The following is a 26,596-nucleotide window of genomic DNA, read 5'->3' on the forward strand; positions in this document are numbered from 1 at the left end:
TTAAGGTAATGTGACACTGGTCTCAACTCTTAACACAACTTGCTCTCTGCACATGAGCATAGCTTTGGCATTTGGCCGGGGCAAGATGCTGCTTTGGCAGACAGTAACTTTACACAAACTAATTAAAAGCTTGTCCAGCCTCCTACTTCAGGCTTCACTTAAAATTATGCCTTGCTGAGTCCACGTGAAAAAATATTAAAGAGCTTATTAATAGGACAGCACAGTTACATTATCCATTCTCCCAGTGCTAACCATCGTTTTCTTCCATCTTCTTCCATGCCTTGGTTAAATTTTGAGTGTAATTGAATCACCAAAAGCAGTAATGCGATCTCCTGTCTGGATGATTGGTGAGTTTTAAATATTGGGCATGGAGACCTGTCTCCTGAGTGGATTCGTTTTTGTAGCTAAATTTAGAAAGAGGCTGGCACAAGCAAATTCTAGAAGATGAGAGATATGCGCTGAGGTCCTGCGTGTATTCTCTTGCATGCAAAATCACTCTCTGGGAAGTCTAGAAGATCTCTGTCTTCTCGGCTCCCCATTCTCCCAGAGTTTATGAAACCTGGAGATCAGTTCACTGGTCAGGAAGAAGGAGGCACCATGGTATATCATTATTTTGAATTTCCCCACCCCTTGTTCCAGGCATTGGTGGTTGCATCACTGGAGACCTCACATATTCCTGACTAAGCTGAGTGTAACCTCAAATCAAGAAGGCATTGTCAGTTCAAATTCTCTATGTTCGACCTTTCGTTTCCCAGTGTGATGGCTGAAGAGGTCCTGACCAAACACTGTGTAAAGACCACGGACCAGATCCTCAGCTGGCGTAACTCAGCATAGATTCATTGATTTTAAGTAGGTGGCTTTGTCCATGGATCTACACTGATTTGCACCAGCTAAGGCTCTGGGCTATGATGTCAGTAATGCCACTGGAAAGACAATGTTTTATACTTATGCATAACAGTAATGTTAAATGCCTTCAATGGTATGCATCACTGATGATGAGTTAATAAGAGCTGGATGGGAATTTTTTGACAAAACTTTTTTTTTGTCAAAACTGAAACTTTCATGGAAGCGTATTGTTTTCATTGCAACTTTTGTTGGGAAGGTTTCTCAGATTCAGGATGAAATTTCTGGTTAAAAGTAGAGACAGACAGACCAGGGACTTAAATTTGGGCTTCCCACCTCCCAGCTGAGTGCCCTAAACACTGGGGTATTGGCTATTCAGATCTAGGTCTCTTGTGGGTTTTTATGAAATGTTTTGAAAGGTCTCATTTTTCATTCCGATGTGGAATGATAACAAATGTCAAAACCTTGACATTTTTCACAAAACAGAATTCTTGTTTTCCAGCCAGTCCTAGTACTAGAAGGGTGGGCCTATACATTACCCCTGCGGGTAGGACAAAGTATTACACTCTTATAGTTAAATAAATTTACATTTTAAGGAATGATTTATTCAGTCCTTAACAAGCCACATGTTCCTGGAAACTTACACTGTAGGGATTAACCAGGCTGCCAGCTGCATAAGTTATGGCCCAGGAAATATGGCCAAGGATAGTGTGACAAACTCCTACTTATATGGGAAAGTGCCGTGGGATCTTGTTGCTGTGTAGATAGAAGAAAGCAGATGGAACAGAAATAGAACCTGAGGCCTCTATGCCAACACTCCTTTCCCGCTTATATTTTTATGGCAAAGTTGATTACAAAGCAGTTGTGTTTGTGTGAACCTAGTTTTACTGTGGAAGCTAATAATCCTAGGTCAAATGTGTATCCTTCTGTGGTGCCCATGTTTGGAAGTGAGCCATTAGTGCTGTTTGATGTGAGAAGTATAAGTCTTTGTGGGTCTCCTTTCATTTTATTCCCCCTACCCCCAAGGTTCAATGTAGAAAGGTCTGGAAGGTTGCATGTGATAGGGTTCACAGTGGCCGCTTAGTGTTATCTCCGTGGAGTAAGAGCATCCTTAGATTTCTGCACAAAATACTTGAAGCACAGTTCTCCAGTAGTGGGATTTGCAGAGCTCTCCCCTCTAATCTGTGTTTTTGCCCTGCTAATCTTTGTCTTCCAGTGGATGAGGGCCAGGTGGACGTCCGACCCCTGCTATGCATTTTTCGGCGTGGATGGCACAGAATGCTCATTCCTCATCTACCTCAGTGAAGTTGAGTGGTTTTGTCCTCCGCTGCCTTGGAGAAATCAGACGGCAGCCATGCCTTCCTCAAAGCTACCGCCAAGAGTGCAGGTAAGGGCAGTGAGGGTCTGTGGGCCAACCCAGCGCCCTCCTTTAGGTGTATTCTTCTGTAGGCTGCTGGATTCAACGTCTCCAGGCAAGAGATAGAGAAAGGTCACGAGCTACAAATGGTGCCAGAAGAAAATCTGTACTGGGGGGGGGTCTATCAGCGCAAAGAGCCTTATATTACGCATGGTGTCTACATCCATTCCAGGCTGGAGATCGATTAGCATTTGTTTGGGTGAGACTATGGCACTGTAAACCCCACGCACATGCATTTCTCTCTAACCTTAACACTAAATATTCTTCCAGCATTATAGTTGGGCCGTAGCACCACTACAGTAAAAGCGGAGACTAGTTTTCTAGCATAGCCCTCTTACATTGAACTGTGTTTTCTTGAGTGCACTTGATCAATGGGGCCAGTGATCAACTGTTGCCCACTTAGAGATGTTTCCATGCATGGATGTAAGTTTCTGCAGCCTGCAGTGTCAGGGAAAGATTTTATATATCCTTGGGGGAGTCAGCAGATAGTCAGGAGACCCCAGTCAGTTAGTGGGGTGGGGGACACTGAGGTTTTGCTCTGGCGTAATCTCTATGGGAGATTTTAAATGCTTCATCTGCCAACTCTTTCACCCGAAGATATTGGAGCTCTCAGCCGTCACCATGGCTCTGCCTGTAATTTCAGCAATGGAGTGTCCATTTACTTCCAGGGTCCCATGGACACTTCTGAAGGAGATTATGGCCCAGCAAGAAGAAGTCCCACTTAGCCATAGGCTGGGCGGCCTAGGCTTCCACCTAAAGCAGGACTGTCCTGAAGTCGAGATTTTTCTCTTGCTCTCCTGCTGGTCTCCTCTAATATCACCTCGCTCCTTGCAGGGCCCAAGACCTATGCCCGCTCCACAAGTCTGTCCTTCTCCCTGACTCTCTCCTGACACAGCCAAAGTGGGGAGCTGATGCCAATCAAGGGTGCAGTTCCTTCTGTGTAACACATAAGGGCTGACCTTCCCTTACTGCTCAGATCACCTTGCCCATGTGTTTCGGACAGATCAGCGAGAGGATGACTGCACTTGCTCCAGGAAAGGAGCCAGCCAGGCCATTTTCAGGTGGGGTTGTACTCAGCATGGCTCAGCTCTGCCTTCACCACTGCTATCCGTGCTGCTGTGGCTACACTGCTATTTCTCTTAGCGCCAGCATGATGAGAGGTTGGATGAATACACAAGCAGGGGACTCACACCCCTGCTCATTGTGTAGACATATCCTAAAAAGCAGGCTCTTTTTTTTTACCTAGGCAGCTTTTCGGAGCAACCTCTCTTACCTCCTTGAGCTGATCGGGAGTGGCAAGGAATCCTTGATCTTTATGAAGAAGAGAGTCCGGCACTTGGCCTCACAGTGGCTTCTGGCGACCCGTAGCCTGGCGCAGAAACTGAAGGGCAGACAGAGGGATCAAAAACAGGTGAAAGATGAATTTAGGGAGAATTAGTCTTGGGCTGATGAGTCCTTTGCATTTGCATCCAGAACCAGTTGCACTAACTGTACAGCAGTAAACTGGAGGCTGTGCGGGATGAGCTGGGAAAGAGTACTTTAATGTACGGAAATCCCCTTCATATCTAGCCTGTGTCCATCGGGGAAATGAATTTGGTCGGCCTTAGCGGATCTTGTGCAAGTCTCCTAACTACCTTCAGAATACCTCAGCCCCCAGCTTCTGCTGAGCTGAAAGTCAGATTGAGTGGCTGGTATGGACTCAGTAGCCACATACTGCTTGTGCCTTCGGAGATTGCTGGGGAGACGGCTATAGGTGTCATTCATGGGCTAGTGCAGACCAGGTCAGCATTCCAGCCACCTGCACTAGGCTGAGCATAGAGACAGACAATTCCAAGTCTTCTCGTTCCTTGTGTAAGTCAGTCACCGATCCTAAAGTCCATGGGCCAAATGCTGAAGCACATTCTCATTCATCACCCAGGCAAAACTCCCACTGCAATCAATGGTCCTGACCCCGACCGGTGCTGAGCACCCACAATGCCCATTGAAGTCCATGCAGGCGGCAGAAGCTGGCCACCTCTGAAGAGCAGGCTTCTTGTTTTGATGCCCAAACATGGATTTAGTTGTGCACCCACATTTGGAAGAATCAGCATGAGAGTTTTGCCTGGGTGAAGACTGAGTAAAACCCAAGTGAGGACCTTAGAGTTTGGCTCCCTGTGTAGTTTCTGTTGCACACCATCCTCATGTCTGAGTGCTTCCTAGACAGCCACATTCCATGCTGCCTGGGTCACAAGAGCATCAGCCTCTCTCCTTCTCTCTCTAGATCTTGATTCACATCGGCTTCCTGACGGAGGAGTCAGGGGATGTTTTCAGCCCCAGGGTGCTGAAGGGGGGACCTCTGGGTGAGATGGTCCAATGGGCAGATATCTTAGCTGCCCTCTTCCTTCTGGGACACAGTCTGAAAGTCACGGTTTCTTTGAAAGAGCTGCAAAGGTAAGTGCCATGTTGATACCCAAAGAAATGATCCCAGCCAGTAGAGTGGGAACCTTTCTGGGAGCAGGCTGGCGTTGTCTGAGGGGCTGTTATTTGTGTGTAAGAATCCGTGCTGCCTTGGCACTTTGCACAGGAAGGCTGTACCTCCAGGCATCCAAGGGTTACTTCGAACCATTAGGCTGTGGCTGTTGGGATTGCTGTATGAGAGCCCATAGAAATGTCTGTAGCAGCCAGACGCTTCACTTTGTTTTCGGTGTAGTCTGGAGGATGAGGAGTCAGGGCCCCGGGGTTCTATTCTCAGTTATCACAGACATATTGTATTATCTTGGTCCATTTGCTTCCAGCTCTTTGTGCCTCTGTTTCCCCATATGTAAAATGGCTATAGTACTCTCTACCTCCCTCACATGGGCATCGTGAGGCTTAGTGAAGACTTGTGAGATTGTCGGATGAAAGACTCTGTAAAGCATGACACTACGTGTGCTGACTTAGGCCTTGCTTAGGAGTTCGCCCTGATTTCAGCTCTGTAAACCCTTAGTACAGACAAGCAAAGCCATGGTTTGCACTAGTGCAGTTCATCCTGGCTTCCAGCAGGGGTGAGCAGCTGCATTGCAAACCCCGGCTTATAGTAGTTTATACTAGGGCTTTCCACTGATATAATTGCACCGAGGCTGGTCTAGGGTTGCCAACTGTGGTTGGACATATTCCTGGAGGTTTCGTCACATGACAGAGTTTTTAATTAAAGATTAATTGTTAATTTCTAGAGAGTCCAGGACAATCCTGGAGAGCTGACAACCCTACACTGGGCACCAGTGGTTGATATCCCCAATGCAGACAAGGCTGGAGACATTCAGAGGCAGATCCTCAATTGATGTAAACTGTAATAGCTCCAGTGGAATAAACCAAAGGGGCACTTTCCTGTACACTCCTGGGTCAGACTCTTGGTGAGCTTTACCTCCCATTGCTCCATGACAGTTTATACCAGCTGAGGATCTGCCCCCTGTATTATCCTAGCACTAATCATCGGTCCCAGTGGTTCTTGGTGAGCAGCTCCCTGCCATGCCAGCATCTCCCCTTCTCTCACTTTCCCCTGCCCTTCACCTGCACTGGGCAGAGGAGCCAGCCTCTGTCCAAGGGTCACTCTTGTGAGTCTGGTTATCTACAAGGCCCAGGCTTGCGCCAGGTTCATCCCCAGGAGCTAGCCACTCCTCCTTCAAGCACCAACCCTGCATCATGTCCTTCAGACAGCGGGAGAGGACAGCGGTGGTTAGTGCACAGAGGTGTGTAGAGCAGAGAGACTATGGTCCAAGTCTAAATCAGGAGTAAACCATACTCATGTAAATCAGGAGTAACTCCACTGAAGCTGGTTGAGTTACATCGGTGTAAAATTAGTGTAAAGGAGAGACGAATGAGGCCTTTTATGGTTTCTGAATTAACCTTGCGCTAGGGAAAGATTCTGGCCAGACCCCTTAGGAGGCCCTGGGAGGTGAAGCTTACTGGGGGTCTGGCCCAGGAGAACATAGGAAAGTCCCCCTTTGGTTGTTTCAGACTCAGATTTCATTCGCATTTAGAATCTTTCTGAAAAAAGACCCCCAGAATAGCCGATATTAGAGTGGCTGCAGGATGCAGGGGTGCTGCAGGCCAGCTTGCTCCTCCCACTATGCCATGGCCAGTACAGTTCCAGTTTGCATCTCCAGTGACTTTACTGGCTCCATGCTCATTAAGCCCATTCCTTCCTTCCTTCCTTCCTTCCCCTTCTTCCTGCTGAAGGAGGAGAGCACGGCAGCTGGTGTGAGCTGTCAAAAATAGAACAAGAAGCTCAAGGGCAAAGCAAGGTGAACAGCTGCAAAAGAATGTTTGAAAAGAATTTTTAAGTACATGAGAAGCAGGAAGCCTGCCAAACAGTCAGTGGGGCCACTGGACGATCGAGGTGCTAAAGAAGTACGCAAGGAAGAGAAGGCTGTTGCAGAGAAGCTAAATGAATTCTTTGCATCAGTCTTCATTGCAGAAGTTATGGGGGAGATCCCCGCATCTGAGCTATTCTTTTTAGGTGACAAATCTGAGGAACTGTCCGAGATTGAGATGTCAGTAGAGGAGGTTTTGTAACAAATTGATTAATTAAACAGTAATAAGTCACCAGGAGCAGATGGTTTTCATGAAACTGAAGAACTACTAACCGTGGTATGTAACCCATTGCTTAAATCTGTACCAGATGACTGGTGAATAGCTAATGTAATGCTAATTTTTAAAAAACGCTCCAGAGCAGATCCTGGCAATTACAGGCCAGTAGGCCTAACTTCAGTACCAGGCTTATTCGTTGAAACTATAGTAAAGAACAGGATTATCAGACACATAGATGAACATGATAAATTGGGGAAGTGTTAACAGGCTTTTGTAAAGGGAAATCATGCCTCTCCAATCTATTAAAATTCTTTGAGTGTGGGTCAACAAACGTGGACAGAGGTGATCTAGTGGATATAGTTTACTTGGACTTTCAGAAAATCTTTGACAAGATCCCTCACCAAAGGCTCGTAAGCAAAGTAGACGGTCCTCGGATAAGAGGACCTCTCATGGACCAGCAACTGATTAAACGATAAGAAACAAAGGGTAGGAATAAATGGTCAGTTTTCACAGTGGAAAGAAGTAAATAGGGGGTCCCCCAAGGATCTGTACTGGGACCAGTGCTGTTCAACATAGTCATAAATGATCTGGGAAAAGGGGTAAACAGTGAGGTGGCAAAGTTTGCGGACAATAAAAAATTACTCAAGCTAATTAAGTCTAAAGCTGATTGCAAAGTGTTACAAAGGACCTCACAAAACGGGGTAACTTGGCAAGAAAAATGGCAGATGAAATTCAATGTTGATAAAAGCAGAGTAATGTACATTGGAAAATGTAATTCCAACTACATATACAAAATGAAGGATCTAAATTAACTGTTGCAGTCATTGGGGATAGTTCCCTGAAAACATCCGCTCAATGTGCAGCGGCAGTCAAAGAAGCTAACAGAATGTTAGGAGCCATTAGGAAAGGGATAAATAATAAGACAGAAAATATCATAATGCCACTATATAAAGCCATGGTAGGCCCATATCTTATGCATGCAATTCTGGTTGCCTCAACTCTAAAAAAGGTGAATTAGAATTGGAAAAGGTACAGAAAAGGGAAATAAAATGATTAGGGGTATGAAACAGCTTCCATATGAGGAGAGATGTAAAAGGACTGTTCAGCTTAGAAAAGAGATGACTAAAGGGGGATATGTTAGAGGTCTATAAAATCATGACTGGTGTGGAGAAAGTGAATAGAGAAGTGTTATTTACCCATTCACATAATACAAGAACCAGGGGTCACCCAATGCAATTAATAGGCACAGGTTTAACACAAACATAAGGAAGTACTTCTTCACACAATGCACAGTCAACCTGTGGAACTCATTGCCAGGGGATGTTGTGTAGGTCAAAAGTATAACTGGGTTCAAAAAAGAATTAGACAAGTTCAGGGAGGATAGGTCCATCAATGGCTATTAGCCAAGATGATCAGGTATGAAACTATATGTTCTGTATGTCCCTAAATCTCTGCCTGCCAGACACTGGGACTAGATGACAGGGGATGAATCACTTGATAATTAATCTGTTCTGTTCATTCCCTCTGAAGCATCTGGTACTGGCCGCTGTCAGAAGACAGGATACTGGTCTAGATGGAGCATTGGTCTGACCCAGTATGGCCGTTCTTATGAATCAACCCCTCATTGGTCAGCCTCTCAGCTGCGACTTCAAGTTGAATCCTGTTCCCATGGAAGCCCCTGTGTTATTTGCCATGGCCATTGATGGGTACAGGATTGTGTCCTTTCTGCAGAGTGACACAATGGGTCAGAGCGGGAACTCTGGGGGTGTGGAGAAGACTCCTGTAGCTGTGTGGGTGGGATTTTCAAAAGCCTTATTACACTCTCCCATTGGAGACCACTGTAAGGCTCCCGCTGTCTTGGATGGGAGCAGAGTTAGACCAGTACAGAGCAGTTTTGAAATCTCACCTCTGGAAGTTTTCCACCATTACTGCACTATTCAGATTTCATAACCCAGATGTTGGGTGAGTCAGTTCCATGTCTGGGCAATAACATCAGCCTTTCGCCCCCAGCTTCCATGTAGAAAGGCCCCAAAGAGTTTTCATTCACTTCTGTAGCCCCATTTGGTATTAGAATTGCCAGCAGCCTAAGAGGCCTCCCCTTCTGGACTCGTCATGAGTCGGCAAGAGGCATGTTTGACATGGAGAGGGGTGTGGAATACCAGCATGGTGAAGAGATGGCAAACCGAAGACAGAGTAGGCTGCAAATTTCACAAGCCCACCACACAACACTGCCAGGTCAGAGTTACTGCTTCAAAGCACTGGACGATCTTTTTGGATAGGCCTTGGATTGGGGTGATGGGAACGAAGACCTGTGACAGCACCAGGAATGTTTTCTGAGCATGCCAGGCCTCCTTCTCTTTTAAGGGGCCTTTAAAAGCAAATGCCATTTATGCCAGTGTGGCATAAAGAGGCCATAGTGTATACAAGAATCGGGTCCACCAGATTTCACTCAGTGGGTCTTCTGGATTGTCAGAGGCACCAAGTGACTGAAGTGTCTTCTAAAATCAGGCCAGTGGACATTAGAGATGGAAAAGGGCCAGAAAATCACCGAGCTCTAATCACCACTGATGCAGCTGCGTCATCAGCTGGCCCTTTGGAGAACCGCTCCATAGAACATCTCAGTGTTCCCCCCCACAAAGTGGCCTGGCCTCATAGGGTGAATGACAGTGAATATATGATGAAGCAAGGGGTGATGCAAAGAAAAGAGGCAAAAACAAGCAACCCCCAAAGTCACGCCATTGACCAATTAGTGTGTGGGCAGCGCTAAGCCAGCATCCAGTGCAGAACAATCCATGGTGAAAAGTTCATTGGGGCGGGGGGGATGGGGGAAGGGGTGGAAATAATGTAGCATTCCGAATTAATGAACAGAATTAGCTTCCAACTAATTATCTTAAAAAAATAATAATCCTGCAGAGCCCAGCAGCTTTTCAAAGAAGCATGCACAGATCACAAAATCTTCAGGTTATCAGGCACACTCTGTGCTGTGCTAAATCATCCTCCTAAAGAATATCTGTGAACTCAAGAATGATTGAAGTTAATGCCAATTTTTTTTTGTAATGAAGAGTTTGCTCTTATGGGAAATTACAAGAAACAGTGAGCTGAGTCCTGGTGGGGTTTACAAGAAGTTTGTTTTCATCAGCAGGAGACTCAGACAGAGCAATGGGCACCGTAATCCATCGTTTTTTGCCATTCTACAGAGCCCAGTGGCTTAGACATCCATTAGCACTGACAAAGTCCCCTGTTCTAAACTGACTCTAATACCTTCCCCGAGACCCCTCTGTGAAGAACAGCTACCAGTCAGCCAGGATGTGGTTCCCCATCTCAGCTGGGTTTGGGAGGACAGAGCTCCTGGATTCTGGCTGCAGAAGTGTGTGCCCTTGTTCTCTGCGGTAGAATACAGTTTGTAAATGGGACTGCTGTCTCTGAATGGATTTTATTGTGGGGTGGCCAAGTCAAAAAGGAACTTCATCTTGACCTGCATGCCTTATCTTCCTCCTGAGGCTGATTTGTTGCCCAAGCTTGTCACCTTTCAGTCTCCCATTTCCAGTATTGGAAGCCAGCACAGCTTCTCTCCTCTGGCCTGGACATTCAGGGCATATATTCCAAGGCAAGTGTAAATGCCACTGGATGGCTTCTCTAGTAGAGGGTGCTCTAAGAATGGCACCACAGGCAGGATCGCTGTCAGTTCAAGTCTGTCGCTTCACAGGGATGTGCACATGCAGGGGACTGCACACGCGGGCGCCAGCAGCGTTCCAGACATTGGCCCCTGAAGAGTGCTGTTTGCCCAGGACATTGTGCGCAAGCCCGGAGGACATTTCAGACAATTCCTTACTCATGTCCGATGGGCCGAAAGGACGGAGATAATTGCTGTCCTTGGGAATGGATTATTCATGTAAAATCTAGAGAGGTCTAGAGAGGTAGTTTCATGCTGTTAGTTAGAAGCCAAAGTGCAAGCTGAGTCTTCTCAGGAAGCAGTGTATTAATTAGCATTACAATGAATGATTTCTGCTTGTGTCAGTTAATTAAACTGCTGGTTCTTTGACTAGTGCCCACACTGCGCTAAGTGCATTGCAGACAGGTATGAAGGTGGGATCATGACAAGGCCTCTACCCAGAAATGCTTCAAGCTGAGGGCTGCGTTGTGCACAGTGTGTCTTGTGCATAGGGTGTGCATGTGCAATCACTAGGAGCCTTTCCTCCCTGCATACTCTTCACAATACCCAAGGGCTGTCAATGCACAGGGGCTGCTCCAGGCATGTGCACTGTGGGTGCAGATTGCCTCAACCGAGCTGAGGAGGAGCAGGGAGAAAGCCAGGGAAGGGATCGGTGGAAGGGCAGGACAGGGCCCAAGCAGCAAGCAAAGCAGATGGTTTTCTCAGCAGCATTTCGAAAGTGGAGCGGGAGGGATGTCTGGGAGACAGAGAGGAGAAGGCTGCAGTTGTCGAGGCGAGGGGTGATTGGAGCTTGGCCAGGGGCATTGGCACTGGGGGGTGGGAGGGATGGACATTGGAGACGTTACAGAGAAAAAACCTTTGAGATTTGGCAACAGCATCAGAGCGAGGGAAGGAGAGATCAGAGTCAGGAGCTGCCCCAGGGCCATGGGTGGGATATAACACTTACTCAGCAGAGAGACAGCAGGCAGATCCCCATGTCGGGGAAAGGAGCATGGGCAGTAGAGCTCCCTGCAGCGCAGCAGGGCTACAAAGAGACTGATGTTTAGTGCTTGCTGCCCTTCACCTGACCGGGGTCAGGGATCTCCAAGCTCCATACCTCTGTGTGGCAGGGGACAGTGGCCACTGGAACGCTCCCCCGCACCACAAAAACTTTGACAGGCAAAGAGAGGAGGACTAAGGTGTGTTGCAGACCCCTTCCCTCTTGCAGGGCACAGCATCAGCCCACAGCGTGCTGGCTCAGCTAGGGTAACTCCTGTGAGTGTCACTGGTGGGAGAACAACGTACCCTCTCCTAGTCTGGAGCAATGGCCGAGAGAATCCTGTGTCTGTCTGCATGTTATAATTTATCTCCTGCCCATGCAGAGCAGTTAGCTCTCCTCGTCATCATCCCCGCCAGGAGGAGGAACCTCTCCCCTTTGGCAGTTGTTTTCTCTGCCAGGACTTAATTTTCTGGCACCACTGAGTCCACTCGAGATGACGCTGGACTCCGCTGTTGCAAGCAGCTTCTCTGAGCAGCGGCTCTGAAAAGAATAATTTTTCCTGCCCCTCTCTTAGTTTGCTGTAGGGCTGGCATTGTGTAGCAGGGAGTTTGAGAAATCTTCCCTCTTGTCAAATGTAAAAGCCAAGAGCAAACCACTGGATTGAGTGGAGCCAGCGAGCCATTTCTGTGTTTTCTAGCTCTTTCTAGAAACTTCCCTGCTGTCACTTCTGTTCTGGGCTGTGCAGAGGATCTGAGGAATGCTTAGAAAAGCCTTTGCTGATACAGGCAATGGGAAACTGAATAGAATACGTAGGGTTAATAATACATGATACTAATAAATAATTATGAATAATTAATTCGTATGTTGGGGCTCTGTTGGGCCTTTAGGCACAGCTATGGGTTATGGGGCTGTACAGACTGTACTGTCTCAGGAGTAGCCCCAGGGCCACGCTGGGACTGAGAGCCACCCCTCTGAGGCACAAATTCCCTCCCTTGCTCCAAGGGTTAGTATTTTGCTCCTGGCCTGTGTCAGCAATGACAATGCTCCCTGTACCAGCTGAGCTGTTCTGATTGGTTCTCGGGGTGTGTGTGCAAAGCTAAGTTACCACCCGCTCCATGCCCACCTGCTCTGGCTGCAAAGAAAGCACAACACTATTTGCTCCTGCCTGCCCAGACTGAATGCTGGGGCAGGGGTGTAAGGGGATTCTCGCTCCCCCTTGCGTTCCTGTAGGGGTGTTCAGGTCAAGTCACAATCCAGCCCTTAGTACCTTCCATTTCTTTAGCATCCCAAAGTATCACCAACACTGCAATCAACAAACTGAAATACACATTAGACGCAGTATGGTCTTCAGCCAGGCACTGAAATGAGCTGAGTGGCTGGCGATTCGGGAGCTGGGACACAGAACAGCTAGGGCAGGAGCCAGAATCTGAGGCAGAGTTTGGAAAGTGCTTTGGGATTGTTGGCAATGCAAGTTGCTATAGAAATGCAAAGTATTAGGATTATTCTCTTTGTTAGTTGCCATCTTCAGCATTCCTCCCTTCCTTCGATGGCTCTAGATCATAATTCCTCCAGCCTGTTCTCCACAGGAACAGGAATTGTGCCCACAAACGAGCCCCTTTTCTTCTCTTTCTGCATCATTCAAGCACTGATCCTGCTGTCTGTTGCTGTGTGGTTACTGGTAAATATTTGCCAAGTGGTTTATGCAAATATATGTCAGCCTGTGGTTATCCAGGGGCCATTCATGATTATTATTGATGTTGCAGTTGTTCCCAATCCAGAGAGGGGTCCCATTGTGCTAGGAGCTGTATAGGCAAATACTAAAAGGCAGTCTCTGACCCAAAAAGCTTGTGCAATCTATGGCCCTGGCCCTGCAATCAGATCCATGTCGGAGGATCATAGCACCCATGTGGAATCCCACTGAAGTCAGTGAACAGATACCAGAGTCTACATACATGGATCAGATCACAGAATCAGGACTTTAACGGGGTGTGATTGATCAACTTAGTGATGGGGTATTGCGGCTTCTTCCTGACTGGGTAACACTCTGAACAGGAGAATAATGGATGGTGACTAGCGAATGGTGACTAACCTGGAAAAATGCCCTGCCCCATGAATTTTGGGACAAATATTAATTTGTGCTAAAAACTATATAACTCCTGTGATTCTCAGACATTTTCACAACTCAACTGGTGTTCTTCGAAATACCTGTGAACCCGCCAGCTCCAGGAGCCCGTCAGTGAGAGACTTTCTGTTGACCTCCGTGGAAATGGGATCGGGTCCTAGATGATGCAATCAGCCATCTCATAAGAGAGATGGCATAATCTAATGGAAAGGGCACTCAGCTAGGTGCCAAGAGATGTGGTGCTATTCCTGGCTTTGCTATTGGCCTGCTATGTGACCACAGGCAAGTCACTTCATCTATCTGTGCCTCTGTCTCCCTTCACACCCTTTGTTTGCTTTCCTAGATTAAAAGGCCAGAAAGGACCATTGTGATCTAGTCTGACTTCCTGTTACAACACAGGCACTAAGACTTTCCTGAATTAATTCCTGCTGAAGCTAGAGCGTATCTTTTAGATATGCCTTGTTTCTTTAAGCCGATAAGCAACTTGGGATAGGGACTGTTTCTTACTGTGTGTTTGTACAGCACCTAGCACTGTGGGGCCCTGATCTTGGCTGAGGACTATAGGTGCTACTGAAATACGAATAAAAAATACTGGGCTCATCTTTTTCACATATAGCTCCTCCAGATCCTTGAGTCATGCTGCTCCCTCTTCACAGAGGCTATTTTTCCTCCTGTACTGGAATTATATGCAGGTGTTTCTCTTTTCCCCTCCTTTGCATTTCTCATTGAATTTCCTAGCTTACGTCTTATGCATCCTGACAGGCAGGAGGTGAAACATGCATAATTATCTGGTGGCTTATAGGGGGTTGTTAGACGTATTATAACATCAGTTGCAGTTTGCAGCTCCCAGTAACGAAAGCGAAAGCATCAAATCAAATCAATTGTCACAATTGGGGGGAGGGATAGCTCAGTGGTTTGAGCATTAGCTCGCTAAACCCAGGGTTGTGAGTTCAATCCCTGAGGGGGCCATTTGGGGCAAAAATTGGGGATTGGTCCTGCTTTGAGCAGGGGGTTGGACTAGATGATCTCCTGAGGTCCCTTCCAACCCTGATATTCTATGATTCTATGATTCTAAGTCTCCTTCCCCGTAACTTGCATATTGTGTATGTAGAGCAGTCAGAAGGGGACCCGGGCGCTTCTGGTAACGTCTTCAGATGGAGCCGAGACAGAAACAAACTGGGCCATGCAGAAGAGCGTAAGAGCGAAGAGTGGGCCTGATTCTCCTTGTCACTGAAGCTCCTTTACATTGCTCTGGAGACTTCATGGAGATAAGAATCAGGCCTATTGTGTGTGTGACTGCTTGATGGGGGTGGGGAGAAGAGTGATTCATTCTGAAAAACCCAGTTTCCTTGTTAATGAGGCGGGCTGTGAGTGCATGTTGGTAAATCGCAAGTAATGTTTTTAAAGCCTAGCTCTCATGCTGTGCACCTTCCAGCCAATCTCTGAAATAATTGCTGGATGTGCGTAGCATGCCGTTCTCCTCCTCCTCCAGACTCACTCGCTACATTCCATGCAGCACCCATGAATCCTTGATATCCTGTGCTAGCAGGAAAGGATTCACACCGGCACTGACTTCATTTGCTTTCCTTTCCGGCATGGCTGGTGAGTTTTATGGGTCTCATCCTCAAGGGAAGAGTGGTACAATGGGAAAGCCAAGTGCTACAGGGAATGGGGACCATAGAATTAAGATGGCTATTTCCACAATGAAAAAAAAAAAGCGGATGGTTGGAATTGCAGCTTTTAACCTAAAAAAGTTTGGAGTTGTCTGGAGCATAGAATATCAGAGTTGGAAGGGACCTCAAGAGGTTATAGAGTCCAACCCCCTATTTTTGCTCTAGATTCCTAAATGGCCCCCTTAAGGATTGAACTCAAAACCCTGGGTTTAGCAGGCCAATGCTCAAACCACTGAGCTATCCCTCTCCTCATGTAGGTGAGATTTCCAAAAGCGCCTAAATGACTCAAGAAGAGTGGCTGGCCCTTTAAGGGAAGGAGGGCCCAGCCTCACCTGTGACTGCTCAATACCCCCCAATGGAGACTGATCAGGTGATTATAAAATCCTGCAAGTAGCCTGGATGGGGAGAGAGCTTCCAGGACAGGGAAACTCTGGCAGGAAGGGGATCAAAGGGGAAGAGGATAGGGAGGAAGAGGCGATATAGATATAGAAAGAAGGTTGGCTCCAAGGGAAAGCCCTCAAGCAGGGTGACTCTCAGCCAAGTGCAGAGTAGAATGGGACCCTGTAGGGAGTATGCTGGCCCTTGCAGAAGACCCCGGGTCAGGCGGAAGGATTGCATTTCAGTGCTTTGCGCTACAGAGCAGATCAATATTTAAGTGGTTAACTGCAGTGAAGTCAAAATGTTTCGAGCATGTGAGCAGTGTCTATGACTCAGTTCCAGGGAAGTGTCCCAGTGAGTCAGAGGGTGCAGTATATCCCAATGCTGCCACTAGCTGGGGTAGCCAGAACATGTGCGTATTCTTCTTTGAAAGGATCTCCATTGTCTGTCTGACTTCCAGATGTTTCGGTTACTTGCCCTGGAAGTGCATAGGGCTACAGAGCTTGCTCCCAGCATGATTGGAGTTTGGGGGTATAATAGAAGGGGGAGTTGTATGCTAACCATAAAAGAGTAGCACAAAGGTATGGGAGAAATCCACCTGTGTGACTCACTGTGCAGGGCTGCATTTCACCCTAAGGCTCAGCTCTTCAGCAGGTGTAAATCAGCATAGCTCCATTGACTCCTAAATTACACCCGTGAGAGTCCAGCCCTAAATTCATTCGCAGAACTATCCACTTGCCAGAGCTGAATTGCAATAGCTGTATTATTCAGAGATAATCTTATCACACAATGGCACATTGTGATAACCTGTGTGGCTCCTTCAGAGATATCGCTGCTCCCTTTCTTGACCAGATACAACTGTTTTCATTGTGTAGGCCACATGTCAACAAAGCCACAGTGACATATTTCCAAAATGAAGAGGGTATACATCAAAATGAAAGTCCTGCAGACTAGGATAGTTGCAAAAGCTGTTTCCTATAATTCGAGAGGCCTCTCTGTTTCTGTGACTAGGTAGCTAGGTAGATTTATTGACAGCTCCCACCCAAGGAATGCAGATAAACAGTCTTGCCATTGTAAATAATAAAAAGGAGTTATTCCTTCCACCTTTGCAGTTTCATTCCATAAGAGAAGGAGGTGCCTGAATTAGCAGGAATCATTGAGCTGTTAAATTGCACTTCTTCATGAAATATGTTTATTTTGTACCGAATGATAGCCCACTAACTGTGATCTTGGCAGTTGCAAAAGCCTCTGCCTATAAAAGTGATATGAGTCTTATTATATAATTATTGTGTCGTTTATATAGTAATTGCATGGGGGGCACATCTTCTACACAAAGAGCAGTCTTGATGTTCATCAAACACCATTCAGCATCTAAGCACAGGTTCTCTTCTCTCCCACACAGCAGCCTTTGCTAAATGGGCATATACCAGTGGAAATGGAAGCATGCCAATGAGGTGACTATTTCTGGGATCAAAGACTTAGAGAAATCAGGTGTGTTAGAGGCACCTGGCGTGGGAGCCCCTTGTTAAAAATTCTGCTGCCAAAATGAAAGGAGGGTTGGGGTTTCCTTAATGCTTGTGGTGTTTACCCCACTCCCAGAATGCTGCTAAATTATCCATGTCTGCCAGACACAGCTTATCCCTGCAGCTCAGAAAAACATGGCCAAAGAGCAATTTATTGGGCTTTGCAATGCTCCAGTTTGCACCAAGTATCAGTCTTCTCATAACACTCTCCTGGGGAAGTGATTCTCCTACAGAAGCTGCAGCCCCCTTTTCAAAGGACACAAGATGAACTGGAGACTGGGCTATCCACGTACTTGGTAGGCCTCTCATTACTCAGGTGAGTAATCCCAGCTCAAGCCTTACTTTGGCTCGATATTTTCTAGAACAAAGTCTAACTGCTTCCAGCAGGAGGCACCGGATATCAGTTTGTTTGTCCAGGGACCATTCTTCCATCATTGGCTCTAGCTTTGAGAGAACAGTTTTTTTGTTAAACCAGGGAAACGAATGAATCAATTACTCCCTCACTCTGTCTCTTTGCTAGTGTGTGGGGGACAGGATTTGTCACAGGCTAAGAAGGAGTTAAAACACTGGTGGTGCATCACTGATGGGAATATATTGTGCAACTGGAGATGCTTTTGTTATGTGGATTGCTTTAAAAATAAGCAAGGTAACAGGCATTAAAAAAAACCCCTCAAGTTCGTAATGAGCTTTTTAGCAGCAATCATAGAGCAGGGATCAAAAGACCACACAGTGAGGACATTTATGCTGGCAAACTTCAGTTAAAATGGATTGTGACTAGTTTTGCAGAAAACACCAGATGTGCCATTTAAGTTAACCCGGCATGTCTTTTATCCATTAGTTAGAGTCAATGTGATGTGCTGCACTCACTGTTCTCTAGTGCAGTGGTTCTGAAACTTTTCAGACTACTGTACCCATTTCAGGAGTCTGATTTGTCTTGCATGTCCCCAAGTCTCACCTCACTTAAAAATATTTGCTTACAAAATCAGACATAAAAATACAAACGTGTCACAGCCCACTATTACTGAAAAATTGCTTACTTTCTCAGTTTTACTATATAATTATAAAATAAATCAAAGGGAATATAAATATTGTACTTGCATTTCAGTGTATAGTCTGTAGAGCAGTATAAACAAGTCGTATGACATTTTAGTTTGTACTTGACTTTGCTAATGCTGTTGTAAAACTAGGCAAATATCTAGATGAGTTGATGGACTCCCTGGAAGACCTCTGCATACCCCCAAGGGGATATGTACCCGAGATTGAGAACCACTGCTCTAGTGATCACCCCATGGCCTACACAATGAGGATAGCTGGGAGGATGTTTCTGAATTTCGTACCTTCCTAAAGGTCTTGAACCAAAGAGAATTGGGGTGGTGGGGTGGGGAAATGCAGATGAAGTTTTTCAGACACAGGCAAACATTAAAAAACAGGAAATGAATCTTTGGTGTGGATTCCCCTCTCACTCGCAGCAATTTTCCATCTGTGTACCTCCGTTGACGTCAGTGGAATCACTTCTGATTTACACTGGTGTGAGTAGAGATTCCAGCAGCTAGATGGTAATATTATACCCCATGATGCCCTCTGGTAAGACGCCAATTTCAGTCTCTCTGGACCTGTTGAAATCTGTTGCATTCCTTATCAAGCCAATGGGATAGAAACCCCCTTGCTCACATCTGCAGTTCAGTGACCATGCTTCCCCAGGAACTGCCCCTTCATGTTGGCAAAGGCCAAGATGAAACTGACATGCTTCTCCTGAACTCTGAGGAGAGAAATATGTGCTCCTTCAGCTCTGGCAGGAGAGGATGGGGGCAAAGCCGTATAACAGGTTCAGGGGCTTTGCTTGGAAATAAACTCAAAATCTGTAGCTCATTTTATGTTGGAGATTGAGGCTGAGATTTTAAAAGTCATGCAGGGGATTTGCATGCCCAATTCCTATTCATATTTGTGGGACCTGAACATCCAGATTCCTTAGGTGGCTTTAAAAATCTCAGCCTACAGACTACAAACAATGGGCCAGTGTCTCAGCTGATGCAAATCAGTGCAGCTCCAGTGATTTTCTTAGAGCTGTGGACACCAGCTGAGGATGCGGCCCCAGCTATTTTCCACCAAAGGCAAATTTGTAGATCACAGGGGGTGACATTCACACTACAAGGCCTGTGTCCCTCTTAAGTCCCACTTAAGTTGTAATGGGACTTCAATGAGGCATAAGCCTCATACTAGCCCCTTTTACAGGGGCGAGTTTCACCCAGTCTGACTAACTGGAGTGTATCCTGGAGAGCTCTGTAGGGGCCAGAGCAGGGATGCAGAGACATCACTGCAGCCCCAGGACATCAGTATGGCTCTTTGCCATCATGGCCACTGGATGCATTTAGTCCTGGATCCCCCAACCCTGCCCCTCCCAATCCTCCTCCCAAATGCTCCTGCATGCTGGAGCAGAGGCCTTCCTGTGTGTGGTCTCTCTGCACACCCTCATGCGCACACCAGTGCCGCTTTAATCAGGGTTTCAGCAGAGGGAAGGGAACTGGCTTTATCCATGCCTAAGGGGGAAGCTTTTTGTTGGACTTGATGGCACACAGAGCCCTTTCTCCACCTCCCCTCCTGCACGCCCACTTGCTGCTGAGAACAGAGGCCAGCAGTAGCCATGAAATTAAATGTGATCTAGAATATTGGTCTGGCTTGCAGAAGGGTCCACCAGGATCAATTTGATTCTGAGTGTGGGGAGCAATAACTTGGAAGCAAAGCGTGCGTTAATTTGAAAATAGATCAATGAGATGTGAAGATAACCTGTGGTAATCTGAATTCTGAGGGCCTCTGGCAAAGGACTGAATCCCTTGGCTGATTATATTACCTATAAGGGGAAAATAGCAGGACAAGAACCTGCTGTAGATTTATTCTGGAGTATGCACAGCTGTTAGAGGCAGATGTCTAAGAGCAGCTAGAAAGGAATAGATCTATAGGTGAATATAATTCTTTTAACTGGCTTAATTAAAGGGGAAACAACCTCAGTGTTTGTCTGCATTATCCTTTATTTAATCAACAAAACCAGAGCTGAACTTGGCCGTCGCTAATTTGCTAATCTCTGAAGTTGGGGCAATACAAATGTGCTTGCCAGAGAAATCATAACCACATCATCCTCAGAGCTTGGTAGCTGCCAAGGGGGTTTACAAAGAGCTCAATCAAAAGCAGATTCTGTCAGGCAATTGTTTATTTGTGAGATTCAGTTTCTCAGATGTGGTTCTGAATGTGGGGCTCAACAGGTTTTTTCAAAACCAATCTCTCGGCTAAACTGTCTGAGGAAAAAAGTATTTGTGTTCATCAGTTTTATTTGCATAATTTCAAGCACCGTCAATAGTACACGGCATGAGGAAAAATTATGGAGATTTTACTCCAACCATGAGTGAAATTGGGTTTAGTAGAAAATTAGTTGACTTAACTGGCAAATGATGGAAGCTTGAATAGAGAATGTTTAAATAAGGAGGGATAAAAAAAAATAACTTGAAGGTGCAGACCGAAGTTGCCTGATTGGAATGTTAAACTCACTGGTTATAACCCATTTAGCAAGGATGGAGAGGGTAGAGAATGGGTAGGGGTGGATAAAACACTGGACTGTGATTCAGGAGACCTGCAGCCTATTTCTGGTTCTGCCATTAGCCTTCTGGGTGATCTTGGGTCAGTCATTTTCTCTCTCTGTGCCTCAGTTTTCCCCTCTGTAAAACAGAGATAATGTTACTGGCCTTCTTTGTAAAGCCCTTTGGGATCTACTCATGAAAAATGCAAAGTCAGAGAGAGGGATTATTTATTATTATATACCCCATGACCTTTTTAGAGTCATTGATAAGTCAGAACTACAGGCTCTTTAATGCACATGGATCAATGTGTTAACTAGCAAAGCCCAAAGGGAGGGTACTGGTAAGGGTCTACTACAGACTGCCGAATCAAACTTGAAAACAGGATGTTACTCCTTATGCACCTGTTTATAATGTGTGTGCGTGTATGGGGGATTATTAAATTACAGATGATAATTTTCTAACACAAAAGGTATTGCTCCCAACACAGGATAACACCGTTTGGGATCTCATGATGATGGATAAAGATGAATTAATCACTGGGCTGGAAGTTGGTGGTTGCCTAGGGACCAGTGATCATTGGCTTTATTGCATTCAATATGACCTGCTGATGTTAACTTTTAATAAATCTTGGAATAATGAGTAAATTCCATAGAGTGCTAGTGGGGTGCCAATATTCAAAAGGAGTAAGCGGTATGACCTGAGTAACTAGAGGCCAGTTAGTCTGTCATCAATCCCAGGCATGCTAATGGAAAAACTGATACAGGATTCAATTAAGAAAGGAAAGGAATATATTTAATGCAAGTAAACATAGTTTTATAGAAAACGGGTCTTGTCAAACCTTTTATTCTTTGATGAGAGTACAAATTGATGAGATTACAAGTTTGGATGGTAAAGGTAGACTTTTATATTCTCTAATATTAAATTCTTACACTTTTATAAGTGTTTGATTTAGCACTGCACAACATTCTGATTAGAAAATTAGCACTATACAGTATCAATAAAGCACCCATTAAATGGGCTAAGAACTGGTCAATGGACAAACCTCAAAAGGTAGCCACCATCACGAGGGAATCATCATTGAAGGGGCATGTCTCTAGCGGGGTTCCGTGGGGCCCAACCCTATTCAACAGTTTCACTAATCAGCTGGAAGTAAATGTAAAATTAGTGCTCATAAAACTTGTGGATAAACACACACATTGGCGAAGTCTTAAATAATGATGAGGAGTGGGAGTCATCCAGAGCAAGCTGCAGCACTTAGTAAGCTGGGCCCATTCAAACAAAATGTGTTTTAAATACAGCCAAATGCAAGTTTATACATTTAGGAACAAGAAATGCTGGCCATGCCTATGGACTGGGGGACTGTATCCTGGAAAGCAGTGACTCTGGCAGGATTTAGGAACTACAGTGGAGAAGTAAATCATCCTGAGCTCCCAGTGTGATGCTGGTGCAAAAAGGGCGAAGGTGATTCTTGGATGTATAAACAGGGGAGTAATGAGTAGGAGCAGGGAAGTGAGTTTACCTGTGTGTATGGCATTGGTGAGACCAACACTGGAATATTGTGCGGGGTCCACATTTTAAAAAGGAGGTTGAAAAATTGGAGAGGGTGCAGAAAAGAGCCACAAAACTGATCACAAGCTGGAGGGAATTTAAGAATCTCAATCTGTTTAGTTTATCAGAAAGAAGTTTGAGAGGCAGTTTAATTACAGTGTAAGTACCTCCATGGGAAGAAGATCCTGGGTACTAGAAGGCTCTTTACTCTAGCTGAGAAAGGCAGAACAACGGAGGCAGAAGCCAGACAAAATCAGGTTAGAAATAAGGCACCAATGTTTACCAAGGAGTGTGATTAACCATTGGAATAAACGACCAAGGGAAGTGATGTTCAGATCAAGACTGGAAGAGCCGCTTTAGCCAAACACAAATTATGCTTTAGTCCAAGCCAAGTTATTGGGCTCAATGCCAGGGTAATTGGGTGGAATTTAATGTCCTGTGAAATACAGGAGGTCAGAGGAGATGATCTAATGGTCCCTTCTGGCTTTAAAGTCCATGGATTTATGAACTGAGCTATCTCCTAAACTTTGGGGATATCTGCTCCAGTGAGAGACAAATGGGCACAGACGTCTAATGAAAGCTTTTATCTTAAGCAGAATCACTGGACCAGACCCTCAGCTGAAGTAAATCAGCATAGCTCCATTGAAGTCAGTGGAGCTATGCTCATTTACACTAGCTGAGGATCTGGCCCACTGTGTGTCATGCAAAGACATGCTTATCAAGGAGGCAGCTAATGATTCAGCAGCGTTTGGAGCCATGGTGTCTGGACATCGTCTTGAGGACAGTATTTAAGAACAGAGCCTTGTGCAGAGGATGTTGTACTTGTCAAGCAGTCATGGAGGCTGGTTAGTGCCTGATCTTCCTTCACCTCATCTCACATGTATTGTGATGAGAGCTTCATTGTGGTGTCATGTCCAAAGGGAAATCAGCTGCACTGAGGAAAATATCCCACCTTTTTACCAGATTGATGTGCTTAAAAATTCACTCCTGAGCAGAGGGCCACTGTGAGGACTAGAGCTGGGCAGTTATTTTTAGACAAACAGTTAATTAAAATCCATTGGGGGGGCACCAAAACAATTCATGAGCTCAGGCTGAATTTAGCAAATAGTTTCAGCTGCACTAACCCCCCCCCATGAAACCAACAGTTTGCAAATGTCAAAACAGCGTGTGGAGAAACGTCAAAATGATCCGTTTCAAATGGACGCTTCTAATGGAAGTGGCATTTTGAATGGGTTTGAATGTTTAACCCAAACAAAGTCTTCAGGGCGGGGGGGGGGTTCTTTTCATCAACAAAAAAATGAACAAATTCAGTTTAAGTTAGATTTTTTGATCAACTCTAATGAGGACTAAACAGCAGTTAAATCCCACTCAAGCCCTGGAAGCCAGGCTAGATGATCTAATAGTCTCTTCTGGTTGTAAAAACCTATGAATCTATTTTGAGGGCTTAAGTGGTGCATAGCTTTTGTTTTGGCTCTCTGCACAAGGGTGCGTTTCACCATGGATGAGAGAAAAGGGCCTGATTTTGACTTCACACACACCAATGTCAATCAGAAATATCTCCACCAAAGTTAGTGCATAAGATAAAGGTCAAAGCAGAACCAAGCCCCAAAAGAGGAAGGTGCTGCCTTTTAGAAGAACAACCATTGGACAACATGACAGCTAAAAATTGGTATAGAGCTAGAGTTGCAACCCTTACCCATGTGGGGGACCAAGTGGTGACTTCAGTGCGACAGTGTCTGCCAGTATGTGCTCACCTGTTTGACTAAGTGTAGCACAATATGCCCCGTAACGTGTATTTTTCTTTTCAAATATTGATTTAGAAATGTGAATCTTTTTCTATTACCAGAGAGCTGCATGATTTTGTGTTATTTACACTTAATTATCAATTGTGGTTTATGTAATCCTCAGTGATGCAGCGCCCATATATTGTAGGTCATGGAGCTGTCTGTTGAAGCCAGTGCTGAATTATAGTCACAATTCTGGAAACAGGGAGATTAAATGTTACCTTGCTGCTCTTTGATACCGATAACCTTTATGTCTTTCCTCCACGATAGCTCTGATATTTCCATTTGTCACAGGCCAATTGGTTTTTAATGTAGAATGATAGAGACGTAGAGCAGTTGCAATATAATAATTCTTTGCACTTATATAGCAGTAATGCTCATTCTAATAATCATACTTAGCGTTTACTGTGCTTTTCATCTGAGGATCTTCCTTTAAATTCAGCTCAGCTCTAGAGAACACTTATCATCCAAGGATCTCAAAGAACTTTATGGACTTTAATTACTCCTCACCACACCCTTCAGAGCGATAGTTCATATTATACCCTTTTTTAAGGTAGGGGTAATGGAGACACAAAAGGTTAAAAGACTGAAGAAGCCAGTGACAGAGCTGAGAATGGAAGCCAGGAGTCCTAACTTTCAGTCTCCTGTGGTAAGGCCAGATTGTACTACCCAGGTGTTAAACAGTGTTTTATTCCGTAAGTAGTTCCCTTATCTCCAGTGGGATGTTGGCTGGGGCAAGTTTCTAGTATTGCAGTGGAGGGAAGGGCCCCATTGTACCAGGCACATGGGAGACAGTCCCTGCGGCAAATTGCATACAGTTTAATTAGACAAGACAGAGAGAGGTGAAGTGACTTGCCCCAAATCATCCATCAGGTCAGTGGCAGAGCTAAGATAGAACCCAGGTCTCCTTAAGCCCTAGTCCAGGGGGCTACCCTCCGAACAACATAAGTGAGAGCAGTCTGTTACCCAGCAGACAGTGCCTCCTTTTCAGTGTTATCGGAATGTAACTAATCTGAATAATCATTTCAGTTCCCATCACACAGGTTAGATAAGTGGAGAGATCAAGTGTGTATACATATCTGAAACATCTGACATCCCTTATAGATTAGCCCCAAACTTTTCATTTATCTTAGTGCCTTTGAATGGAGTAGCAGGATTTGCGGGTTGGCTCTCCCTCACCAGTTTAATTTTGAGCCTATGGACCAATAGGTGCCGACTTCTTCTGGCATCGGTGGGTGCTCGACCTGCCCTGCCCCCGGCCCCACCCCGACTCTACCTCTGCCCCATCACTCCCGCCCCCATTCCAACTCCTTCCCAAAGTCCCTGCCCTGAGTCTGCACCTCCCTTCCCCTATTGGACTCCTTCCCCAATCCCTGCCCCGCCACCGCCTCTTCCCCCACCTCCTCCCTGAGTGCGCCACGTTCCCGCTCCTCCCCACTGCCTCCTAGCACTTGCTACAGCTGTTTGGTGCCGGCAAACGCTGGGAGGGAGGGAGGAGCGGAGACATGGTGTGCTCAGGGGAGGAGGCAGAGGAGGAGGTGAGGCCGGGCGGGGCAGGGAGCTTGGCTGCCGATAGGTGCAGAGCACCCACTGATTTTTCCCCATGGGTGCTCCAGCCCTGGAGCACCCACGGAATCGGTGTCTATGCTATAGACTGTGATGCTAGATTGGCAGGCATGTACTGGAGTGTTGAGAAAGCTCTTGCAGGCCAATATAATGCTCCAAATTTGGTGTCTGAGCCTCTTCTTCTTGCTTTATTTATGTATCTTTTTGGGATGGCTCTCAGAGACGAGAGTCTTTCTATTCCTGTCATCTCCCCGATCAGCCACTTAGCAGAAAATTGCCCATAGAAGTGAACCTAAATTACAAGTGATAAAACTAGAGCCTATTCTATCCGCAGATGACCCTTTCTGTTCTACAGCGAGCTAACACTTATATCCTTTGTGACAAGAGCAATGAAGCCGTTGCAAGCATTTATGTGCAGCTAAGTCACCTTAAATTGAAAAACCTTATTTTTGCTGGCTTTGGAGTGGTCCTTCATTAATTCATTCTACATTTCAGGTCTACACTTAAAAGTTAGCTTGACATAGCTGCAGTGTTCAGGGGTGTGACAAATTCACACCCGTGAAGAGCATAATTATGCCAACCTAACCTCTGGTATAGACGTGGCTAGGTCAATGGAAGAATGTTTCCGTTGACCCAGATACCACCATCTGGGGATTAGCTATAGCAATTGAAAAAACCCTTCCTTCACTGTTTACACTATGGCACTACACTAGCATGGATATGGTAGACATGGCCTAAGTATTGCACAGTCAGAGCCAGTGCTCCAGGATGATACCTGACCAACTTACTTCTTTGATTGGTTTATATAAGCAAGCCAGATCATGTTTGGGATTCTTGCACCAAAGATCCTTCTCCCTACAGGGGCCAGGCACAAACCCTGGGGTAGCAGAAGCACCAATGCCCCCAGCATAAAAGCCATACCAAAAGAAGAGGAGAGGAGGGAGAAGAGATGGCTGATACTCCAGCCCCCCTC

General features: G+C 45.8%; 1 protein-coding gene across 1 annotated transcript in view; it reads left to right on the top strand.

The window, feature by feature from the left end:
• The window catches only part of MGAT5B (alpha-1,6-mannosylglycoprotein 6-beta-N-acetylglucosaminyltransferase B), a 171,923-nt gene that overhangs the window by 88,066 nt on the left and 57,261 nt on the right, over positions 1-26,596 (top strand). Inside the window, exons 6-8 of the mRNA XM_038372302.2 lie at positions 2,060-2,230; positions 3,507-3,671; positions 4,521-4,690. Of these exons, the coding sequence (XP_038228230.1) occupies positions 2,060-2,230; positions 3,507-3,671; positions 4,521-4,690 (506 nt within the window). The remainder of the gene's footprint in view (positions 1-2,059; positions 2,231-3,506; positions 3,672-4,520; positions 4,691-26,596) is intronic.

This window comes from Dermochelys coriacea, chromosome 14 (assembly GCF_009764565.3).
Source record: "Dermochelys coriacea isolate rDerCor1 chromosome 14, rDerCor1.pri.v4, whole genome shotgun sequence".
NCBI lineage: Eukaryota > Metazoa > Chordata > Testudines > Dermochelyidae > Dermochelys > Dermochelys coriacea.